Raw genomic sequence first — 11,369 nt, forward strand, 5'->3', positions numbered from 1 at the left:
TGTGCTGGGATTACAGGTGTGGGCCACCACACCTGGCCAAGGAGAAGAAACTTTCATAAAAACAAGCACATTTTCCTAGTGGTAAACATGGACATGGCCTCAGGAGACTACCTTTCTCACACTATCTAACGATTAAGGACAGAACATAAGTTCATTTTATGTCCCATCCCACTGCCCCCGTCCCATCTGGGGCATAGTCTGGAGCAAAGGGTTGTGTAGGTGCTGCAAACCTTATACAACAGCATATACTTAAAAATTACTAAAATGAGCATCTCAGGGGCATACTGCACTGTGGTAAGGCCCAAGGAATAACTGCTAGGTAATATGATACCGTGTTTTGAGAGCCTACCATGTGTTAGAGTCTGCACTAGAACTTTAAATACATCATCCCTAATCCTCACCAACGCCTCACCTATTGACCACATTTAACAGATAAGGAAACGAAAGCTCAAAAAGATTAAGTAAGTTAGCTGAGATTTTCCCTCTCCAATTAGCCTAGCAGGAGATCTGTTCAGTTAGTATTTGAGCTCTGCTACTTAACACACTTCTAAGTCCTCACTTTGAGATGTCCAATCTATCTCTTGCTTTATTTCTCTCATATGTCATTGTATGTGCTGGCTGGTTTGCTCAGCTGGAACACACTTAATAAAGCCTGGGTACTTCAGGGCAATCTCCTTAATGTCACCCTGATCCAATTCAATTCAATCACTATTAATGAGTACTTTATGCTATATTAGGCACACTGTTAGACACTTGGGAGGCAAAGCTGTTCCCCATTCAAATCTGTCCTGTTCTCACTCCAGCCAGCTAGATGGCAGAGTGTGGGGAACTTGGGGCAAACTCATTTATCACCACTGGTAAACAAAAAAAAAAAACAACTCAGAATACAGATCTTTATAAACGAAGGTCCTCATATCATCATCATGTTCCTGACCTACTCGCTCAAATACTACCTCTCTATAACTGCTGTTCCTGCCTACTCTGTCCTCTTCCTGTTGCCCTGGACTTGCTGTCAGCCAGTTTGTCATCCTTTATGCTCTCACTGGCACAGCCACCACATTTCCAAACCCCAATCCTCGTCTTCTCTTATACTGAGGAAAACAGAACCAGAGACTGTGACTCATACAGAATGTGAGGGAAAAGTGTGCTTTGTGTGTATGTCTGTATATACTAGGAAGACAGTACAATTTTGTGGGATTATAACTAGGACACAGAAAAGGCAGGGCTGGGAGCTGCCAAAGCCTTACGTAAGGACAGTTTCACACTGCCTGACTGTTGAAGGAGAGTCCAGTATTGTACGTGACATGTAAATATTACTCATCTACAACTACAACACGCATTCGAAGTGTAAGTAGAGTTCTCCAGAGGCACTCTCCAACCAGAGACATTTAAAATGAGTTTTCTTTTTGATACTCACTAAGGTTCTCAAAGCTGCTGGTTTTTAAATACTTACAAAAACAATAAATGAATAGAGTGAGAATTGAATTCATTTTACTTACCTGTGTATCCTTTAGAAAGTAATTCATGGATGGTCTACCTTCAAATTTTAAGTTCTCTTTTAGGCTAAACAATGACATTTTGAACCTTCCCCACTCTACCAGATTGCTAGTTTTAGAAATAATCTTTATGTGATCTTATAGCTAAGTAAAATAGCCCAAAATCCTATGTATTTTTCTTGGACTTATTTGAAATTACTGAAAACTATCAGAAAGTTGTTAAATGTTTCAAAGGTTTGAAAAGGAAAAAACTGAGAATCAGAAAGAACATACTCTGAATCTCAAGTCAGAAAAAATAGAGAATATGTGCTACTATTCTTAAACAGCCATAACATTAGTATTATTTTCTGGACAAGACAGCCTTAAGATTTCATTTCAAAATTAACAATGAAAGATCAAGCTAGCAAAGACTTTTCTGAAATATTTCTGCCTTTCAGCTGGAACTGCCATCTTCCAGTAATTCACAAAAATGATGACATAAAGGGAAAAGGAAAAGGCACCAACAGATGTTCTCCAGGCCTTTTAGAAAACATGGAGTCGTTCCTTTGGCCACATACATTGAAACCTATAAGAAAGGTGATATTGCAGACGTCCATGGAATGGGGACTGTTCAAAAAGGAATGCCCTACAAAGATCACCTGAGTTCAGGAGTTTGAGACCAGCCTGGCCAACATGATGAAACCCCGTCTCTACTAAAAAATGCAAAAAAAAATTGGCCAGGTGTAATGGCTCACGCCTGTAATCCCAGCACTTTGGGAAGCTGAGGAGGAGGGCAGATTACTTGAGGTTCGGAGTTTAGACCAGCCTGGCCACCATGGCAAAACCTGTCTCTACTAAAAATATAAATGTCAATCCAGCCTGGTGGTGCGCACCTGTAATCCCAGCTACTCAGGAGGCTGAGGCAGGAGAATCGCTTGAACCCGGGAGGCGGAAGTTACAGTGAGCCAAGATAGCACCACTGCACTCAAGCCTGGGAAACTGAGTGAGACCCTGTCTCAAAAAAAATTGCAAAAAATTAGCTGGGCATGGTGGCACATGACTGTAGTCACAGCTACTAAGAAGTCTGAGGCAGGAGAATTGCTTGAACCCAGGAGGCAGAGATTGCAGTGAGCTGAGATGGCACTACTGCACTCCAGCCTGGGCAACAGAGAAAGACTCTGTCTCAAAAAAAGAAAGGAATAAAAGGAATGTCCAACAAATGTTACTATGGCAAAACTGGAAGTCTACAATGTGACCCACCATTCTGTTGGCATTGCTATAAACAAACAAGGGAACGATTCTTGCAAAGAGCATTAACGTGTGATTGAGCATATTAAGTACTCTAAGAGCTGATAGCTTCCGGAAACCTGTGAAGGACAATGATCAGATAGACGCCAGTGAGACCCTCATCTCTGCAAAAAGTTAGCTGGGCATGGATGTACGTTCCTGTAGTCCCAGCCACTTGGGCAACTGAGGTGGAGGACTATTTTGAGCCCAGGAGTTCAAGGCTGCAGTGAGCTGTGACCACGCCACTGCACTCCAACCTGGGCAACAGTGTAAGACCCTATCTCAAAAAAAAAAAAAGGAAACTAAAAAGAAACGTACTTGGGTTCAACTGAAGCACCAGCCTGCTCTGCCAGTAGAAAGGAGCCTGAGCTACTGGAACTTCTACTCTATGAATAGAAATGTGAGATCCAGAGGGCACAGTGGCCCACACCTATATATAATCCTATCACTTTGGGAAGCTAAGGCAAGCAGATCACCTGACGTCAGGAGTTGGAGAACAGCCTGACCAACCGTCCGTCTCTATAAAAATAAAATATTAGCAAATTAGCTGGGTATGGTGGCACACGCCTGTAGTCCCAGCTACTGAGGAAGCTGAAGCAGGAGAATTGCTTGAACCCCAGAGGCGGAGGTTGCAGTGAGTCAATAGTGTGCCACTGCACTCCAACCTGGGTGACAGAGCAAGACTGTCTCAAGAAAAAAAAAAGTGTGATGTCCCCTCCCCAAAGAAATATTCAAAGCAAAAACAAAAACAAAAAATTACTTGCTGGTTTGTCTGGAAAACCTTCAGAACGCTCCCCTTCTCTCTTGGAAATACCATTTCCCCAATACCATGTCCCACGAATGTTACTATGCCCAAACTGGAAGAGTCTATAATGTTATCCCGCATTCTGTTGGCATTGTTGTAAACAAACAAGGGCAAGATTCTTGTCAAGGGAATTAATGTGTGTACTGAGCGTATTAAGTACTCTAAGAGCTGACAGCTTCCTGAAACATGCCCCGCTTCTGACTTGGGAATAGCACTTCCTATTAAGAGGGGTTTGCTAATTCACAAGCAATCCGTTTCTCTAGGTGAGTCCCAATTCCAGAGTACTGCACGGCGCTTTCCCTTCAATCTGTCACTTGTCTCACAGTCTTCTACATATAGAGGAAGAGAAAACAAGAAAGAATAAAACAAGGAGCACAGAGAAGTTGGAAATTTTTTGAATCCCTCTGAAGACATGTGAAACAAACACTGCAGCCGCAGCAAAAAAAAAAAGGCACCCAGGCAAAGCTACCATTAAGAGTGTGCCGGAGACTGAAACCTCAGACGCTGGGAAACACAGGGAAGGATGGTTTGTACTTTAAAAACTGGCAAACCTGTCCGGGCGCGGTGGCTCATGCCTGTAATCCCAGCACCTCGGGAGGCCAAGGCAGGCGGATCACAAGGTCAGGAGATCAACACCATCCTGGCCAACATAGTGAAACCCCGTCTCTACCAAAAATTCAAAACAAAAAAAAAAATTAGCTGGGCATAGTGGCGCACGCCTGCAGTCCCAGCTACTCTGGAGGCTGAGGCAGGAGAATCGCTTGAACCCAGGAAGCAGAGGTTGCAGTGAGCAGAGATGGTGCCATTGCACTCCAGCCTGGGTGACAAGAGCGAGACTCCGTCTCAAAAAAAAAAAAAAAAAAAAAAAGGCAATTTTTAGAAGTCTGACTCCTTAAAATAAAAAAGTCCAGTTCCAAAACATCGTGAAACATCAAAAAGCAAATCCCTGAACATCCCTATCTTCAGGAAATAAAACTAAAAACACTAATGTGGGTAGATAAAAAGAAAGGCAGCCAGGTACGGTAGGTCAGGCCTGTAATCCCAGCACTTTGGGAGGCCGAGGTGGCTAATCACCTGAGGCCGGGAGTTCGAGACCAAGCTGACCAACATGGAGAAACTCCGTCTCTACTAAAAATACAAAATTAGCCGAGCGTGGTGGCGCATATCTGTAATCCCACCTACTCGGAAGGCTGAGGCAGGAGAATCGCTTGAACCCAGGTGGTGGAGGTTGCAGTGAGCCGAGATGGCGCCATTGCACTCTAGCCTGGGCAACAAGAGCGAAACTGCCACTCAAAAAAAGAAAAAAAAAAAAAAAAAAAAGCTATACACTGATAGACTATATGGATTAACCAATAATGAACATTACCTATTATCTTACAATCATACAGAAAGCGATTTTTACAGCGAAATCGAATGGTGATGGGATGTTCAGGTTAACAAGAAGAAAAATCACTATTTTTTTAGAGAAGGTTTCCCAGAGGAGGTTAAACTCCAGACTGGCCAGAAAGCAACAGGAGCTTAGCAGTGTTCCAACCAACCACAGGAACATACCTCAGAGTGGGAGTGAACTGATTATATGAATGGGGCATTGAGTAAGGGAGCCTGAGAAAAGAAAGGGGAGCCGTCACGGGGAATAAGGCTGGTTCAGGGTGCACTAAAGTCTCCAAACGGGAGACAGGGTAAGAGGCAGCAAAAGAGTGCAAGAAGAAAAAGCACAGTCGTTCCTTCACTTATCTCGACAGGCAAGTTAAGGACCAGGGGTTCCACTACCTAAAAAGCCAGGAAACAGGGTGGCCCAGGGAGTGAAAAATTTCCAGGGCCCTTCCTGGAGAAACGGAGCCCCGGTGTTCCCTGAGTTCCCGGCTGGGTACCTTCGGGCAGTGACTGCAGAGGCGCAGGGATGTTTCAGGCAGGTGTCTGTTGGGTGTTGGCATGGACTACACAGCGGAGGTTCAGCCGCGGGACTAGCATTGAGCGACAAGCAGGCGGCGGCGCGTGCAAACCACAATACTTACCTTACTGTCATCCATCTCGGCAGACAGGCCGGCCCGGCCAGGCACTCCCTCCCGGAGTCCTCCCCCGGCTCAGCTGGCCCGGCCCGGCCCCCGCCCCGAGGAAGAAGGGGATATGGTTCTAGCTGCCTCCTCCTCTCGCCTAAACAGTTCGCTTCCCTGATGCCACAGTCACGGGGACTAGGGACCAGTTCAGGAATGGCAGAGCGGACCCTGGAGGCGGCCCCAAACGCCTCCCTTCGCCGCCGCCGCCGCCGCCTCCTCCTCCCCCTCCATGACAGTCTTTGGCTGTTTACAGACGCGCTGGAGAGCCGCGGAGACCTGAGAGTGGGCGGGAAGGCTGCACGCGGAATGGCACCTTCGGCTGCCGTAGCACCATGGTGTTCTGGGAATTGTGGTTTTTCTTATCGCAGTCTCTGCGCTGCGGACTGGGGAAAAAACTACAATGTCCACATAGCCTCAGCAAGGGGACGCTGTTTTTCTTTTGCCTACTAGCTCTGAGGAGGCGGGGCCAGGCTGCAGGCCCAAAGTGCGCCTGACCTGAGGTTTTGGCTCGTAAGTGCCAGGGCCTGGCAGGGCGGGGAGGGGAGTTTGTGGCTCTGCAGAGGCAGCCCTGAAGCCGGGATGCCGGGAGCAGGCCCTTGTCTGGGACGCTGAGGAAACCCTAAAGGTTCTTCATTTAAAATACTGAAAAACAAAAACTAAGAATGTAAAATGGTGCAGCCACTTTGGGAAACAATTTGGTAGCTCCTCAGAATATTGGCCACTCCCATACCCAAGAGAAATGGAAACGAATGACTACACAGAAACTTGTGCATAAATGTTCTTTCCTCGGAGCGTTATTCATAATAGTCAAAAAGTGGAAGCAACTCAAATGTCCATCACTGGATGAATGGATAAACCAGTGTCGACTATAAATATTATCCGGGGGTGGTGGGTCACCCCTATAATTCCAGCACTTTGGGAGGCCGGCAGGAGGATTGCTTGGGCCCAGCAGTTTGAGAGCAGCCTGGGCAAAATAGCAAAACCTATCTCTACAAAAAAATTAGCTGGGTGTGGTGGCACATGTCTGTAATCCCAGCTACTGGGGAGGCTGGCGGGAGAGGATCACTTGGGCCTAGGAGGCAGAGGCTGCAGTGAGCCGAGATTGTGCCACTGCAGTCCAGCCTGGACTAGAGAGCCAGACACTGTTTCAGAAAAGAAGAAGAAATAAGAGAAAGAAAGAGAGGGAGGGAGGGAGGGAGGGGAAGAGGAAGAAAGGAGGAGGAGGAGGAAGAAGAGTAAGGAGAAGAAAGGAAGAAGGGGATAAGGAAGAGGAGAAGAAAAAAGAGAAGAAAAAGAAAGAAAGGCCCACATAGTGAGATTCCATCTCTACAAAAAAATTTAAAAATTATTTGGGTGTTGTGGTGGTGCTTGTACTCCCAGCTACTTGGGAGGCTCAGGTTGGAGGATCGTTTGAGCCCTGGAATTGGAGGCTGAAGTGAGCCATGATCACTGCACTCCAGCCTGGGCAACAGAGCAAGGCTCTGTCTCAAAAAAAGGGAAAGAAAGAAATATTACTCAGCAATGAAGAAGAATGAAGGCATATACAGACTACAATATGTCTGAATCTTGAAAACGTTATGTGAAGTGAAAGAAGCCAGACACAAAAGGCCACATATTGGATGATTTCTGTTTATAAGAAAGTGTCTGGAACAGGCACATCTAAATAGACCAAAAAATCCATTAGTGGTTGAGGAATGTCAGCGATGGAGAGGTCCTGGAAAGGAGAGTGACAGTTAATGAGTACTGGGTTTCTTTTTGAGGTGATGAAAATGACCTAAAGTTGATTTAGTGACAGTTGCACAACTCTGTGAATAGACTAAAAAACCACTAAATTGTAGTTTAACTGTAGTTAAACCACTTTAAATGAGTGGATCATATCTCAGTAAAGTTACTTTAAAAATAACTGGCTGTGTCCTCATTGAATAAAGTCGGTGCGACCTTGGGCCTTTGAGAACTCGATAAAGATTGCCTATTTGTCAACGCTGCTCCTGAAGAGCCCTTTGGCTCACACCTTTTCAAAGACTCATAAAGTGCTTTGTTAACCCTTGCAAACTCCAACTGAGGTAGAGTTCCCAGAGTTAGCAATATGGACACAGAATACCCAATTACATTAAATTTCAGCTAAACAGCAAATATCCTTTTGGGAAAGTACATCCTATGCAACTTTTTTTTTTTGAGACATAGTCTTGCTCTGTCACCCAGGCTGGAGTGCAGTGGCACAGTCTTGGCTCACTACAACCTCTGACTCCCGGTTCCCAGTGATTCTCCTGCCTCAGCCTCCTGAGTAGCTGGGATTACAGGTGCCCACCACCATGCCGAGCTAATTTTTGTATTTTTAGTAGAGACGGGGTTTCACCATGTTGACCAGGCTGTTCTCAACCTCCTGACCTCACCTCAGATGATTGCTCACCTCAGCCTCCCAAAGTGCTGGGATTACAGGCATGAGCCACCATCCCTGGCCCTATGAATATCTGAGACATACTTTTACTTAAAAAAAAGTATTCACCAGGCACGGTGGCTCAAGCCTTGTGGATCACAAGGCCAGCAGTTCGAGACCAGCGTGGCTAATATAGTGAAACCCCATCTCTACTAAGATAAAATAAATTAGCTGGGCATGGTGGTGTGCCTATAATCCCAGCTACTCGGGAGACTGAGGCAGGAGAATCGCTTGAACCCAGAGGCGGTGTAGTGGTGAGTCAAGAATGTGCCATTGTACTCCAGCCTGGGCAACAAGAGTGAAACTCTGTCTCAAAAAGATAAAATAAAATAAAATTCATTGTTTATCAAAAAATCAGATGTAATCATGCATCCTCTATTTTGTCTGGCAACTCTAAATTGAGGAGTAATAAAAGGAAAGTTGAATGGTCTCTGTCCCATCTGTCTAATGCTTTGGAGGAGGGCAGTTCCTCCAAGTTAATGCCACCCAGCCTGGTACCAATGGTAAGAAATGTGCCCTGCTGGGGTTGCAGCTCCGACCCAGCCCTGGACATACCAGTAATCCCCAAACTGTATTCCTCGTGGCCCCGAGAGACGCCTAGCTCCGTCCTCCCTGAGGATTGATCAGGGAGCAAAAGTCCATGTTAGAGCTTCTTTCCACCTCTGGGCACCTCCTTCTTTTCCCAGGCCCAGCCACGCCCTTGTCTCTGCTGTGCCCTTTTCTTCAGAATGGAATTTCCTTTCCCAGGGTTGGTCCTCTGCTATGCTCTCTTCCTGCATCCCAGCTGCTGTGAAGAAATGTCTCCTGACAAAAATCCATCTAGCCCTGGAAACGTCTCTTGCCCATTGTCCTTTTGCCTTCGGGAGGCACACAGATAGCGATGCCCGGCTGTGTGTGAGCGGCTTCAGGAACCCAGTTGCCAGCCCCTCTGGAGAGAGGACCAAGACCTTCTGAACCATGTAGTGGAATCTAAAAGCATGCAGGGATAGTATATTCCCCAGCTCAGGACTGTGGTTATTTCTAGGGAGGGAGGGAGAAAAATGGGATGAGTGTGGGGCAGTGTTGGGTAATTAGCTTCACTTTTTTAGTTGAACTTTTAGTTTTAAAAAGGCGTATAGCAAATTTGTTAAATCTGGTGGTGGTAGGTATGGGGAGTATGTTGTATTATTTTCATTATGTTTCTGTATATTTATTACCAAAAATAATTTGAAAATGAAAAAATAAAAAACACTAAGTAAACACACTCATTCTAAAAACTATGAAACGTTTTAAATTATAAACAAAATGTCTGGGTAATTTAAAAAAATTTTTTTTTGTAGAGACGGTGTTTTGCCATGTTGCCCAGGATGGTTTGAACTCCCGGGCTCAAGTGATCTGTCTACCCCTTCCTCCCAAAGCATTGAAATTACAGGCGTGAGCCACCACTCCTGGCTTTATAAAAATGAATTCTGATCACATCATAAAAGACTTTTTAAAGTGAAGAAAATCTGATGAAGTATTGTACAGTTATTTGTTAAACATTTGCTGAGAAGTACCCAGAATTGGTAACAAAGACGTGAAGAGAGAAGAAGAGGGTGCAGTAACTTCCAAAAGTGTAAATCCTCAAGGACTTTGTAATCCAGGAGGTGACATGCAGAAAACTTAGATCATCTACTAAAGAAGGCATCTGGTGAAAAATAATACAAATCAAGTTTAATATCTAAGTGCTGATAAGTTGAAGTTAAGAGGGTGCTTATGGTAGGCAGGGAAAGCCGTGCATCAGATTGATTAGAAGAGAGAACACAGCAAATCGACTTTTTTTTTAAGTGGTTAGGGGAAGAATGTGCTCTCAGTGTTCTGGGTGTATTCTATATCCGTGGTTCTCAATCTTGTTTTCCTATACCATCTTCTCAAAAGGAACCTCCAAGGCATGCAGTTCCTTTAAAAAAACACGTGTGTTTCTCCTCTCTTCACCCTCTCCTGAACACTCACAAACACAGTTAATAGACTCCCAGACACCCCACACAGAGGCACTGTTGGCCTATGTTGCATTAAGCCTTTGTCACTGCTATGGAGTTTCTCGTAGTAACTTTTTAAGTAGCATGGCACACACCCACTCCTAATGGGTCTGCATGCCTCCATGCCTTCATCTCTTTGTCTCCCTCCTGGTCCCCTTACCGCTGGGCTAAAGTCACAGGTGTCTAAACAGAGCCAAGATGATCATGTTAATCCCTGGGCCACGTGGGTCTGCTTAGGCTCATATCCCCTGGGGAACATTAGAGAGAAAGAATACTCATTAAAATAGCTTGTTAGCGCCCCCCTCCAGCTGACTTTCTATTTAGTTTGACTTTTTGGAGGGGGGGGGGTTTGGAGTCGTGCTCTGTCACCAGGCTAGAGTGCAGTGGTGTGATCTCAGCTCGCTGCAACTTCTGCCTCCCAGGTTTAAGTGATTCTCCTGCCTCAGCCTCCCAAGTAGCTGGGATTACAGGCACACGCTGCCATACCCAGCTAAATTTTGTACTTTTAGTAGATACGGGGTTTCACCATGTTGGCCAGGATGGTCTTGATCCTCATGATCCGCCCACCTTGGCCTCCCAAAGTCCTGGGATTACAGGCGTGAGCCACCGCACCTGCCCAGTTTGACCTACTTGAGTCTAAAAATTTTTAAACTGCCCAACCCTTTCCAAACATCCTTTGGAAATGAAAAATGTCTGATGCAATTCTGGCATGGAACTTTTTGCTAGACCCATCTCCAATAAGATCTAGAAATAGCAATTTTTTTTTAAAGGCTTACCAAGGTAAAGTTACCATGAAATCTACCATGGTAACTTCTGACCCGCCTTACCACACACCCTAAACTTGGGGAAGAAGGTATCCCAGAGTCATCCTAGAAATACCCATTCATAACTTCTCTCTGTCTTTGACTTGTCTTTTCAAAGAATTGATCATCTGTGGCTGAGTGATAAAAAGTTTTAAATGCAGCATGGTTTGCACAGAGAATTTGAGGATGCCACGATTTGTTCAAATTATGGCACAGAGACTGAGAAAGAAAAGGAGAAAAACTATTCAAAGTGAAAAACAAACCACTGATTGAAGAGAGGTAGGGGGTGGCATGAGATTAAGAGAGGAGGGTAAGGGAACAAAAATTAACCTTCTTATAGAAACCACAAACGGGGCGAGCAGTACAATACTCTACATTCAGGAATGCCATGACTACGTTGATATGTAAATCTGGCACTTGAACAACACAGTATATTGCTGCTAATATGGTAATCCTCAGAGGTACAGAGAAAAAGTGGGTGGGTCATGTGAAATTCATGAAATGCTTG

General features: G+C 45.1%; 1 protein-coding gene across 1 annotated transcript in view; it reads right to left on the reverse strand.

Moving 5' to 3' along the window:
- CREBL2 (cAMP responsive element binding protein like 2) overlaps positions 1–5,892 on the reverse strand; it is a 25,426-nt gene extending 19,534 nt beyond the window's left edge. The window contains exon 1 of the mRNA XM_002752131.5: positions 5,583–5,892. Within this exon, the coding sequence (XP_002752177.1) occupies positions 5,583–5,597 (15 nt within the window). The 5' untranslated portion in view covers positions 5,598–5,892. The remainder of the gene's footprint in view (positions 1–5,582) is intronic.
- Positions 5,893–11,369: the final 5,477 nt, after the last annotated feature.

Source organism: Callithrix jacchus, chromosome 9, assembly GCF_049354715.1.
Source record: "Callithrix jacchus isolate 240 chromosome 9, calJac240_pri, whole genome shotgun sequence".
NCBI classification, from domain to species: domain Eukaryota; kingdom Metazoa; phylum Chordata; class Mammalia; order Primates; family Cebidae; genus Callithrix; species Callithrix jacchus.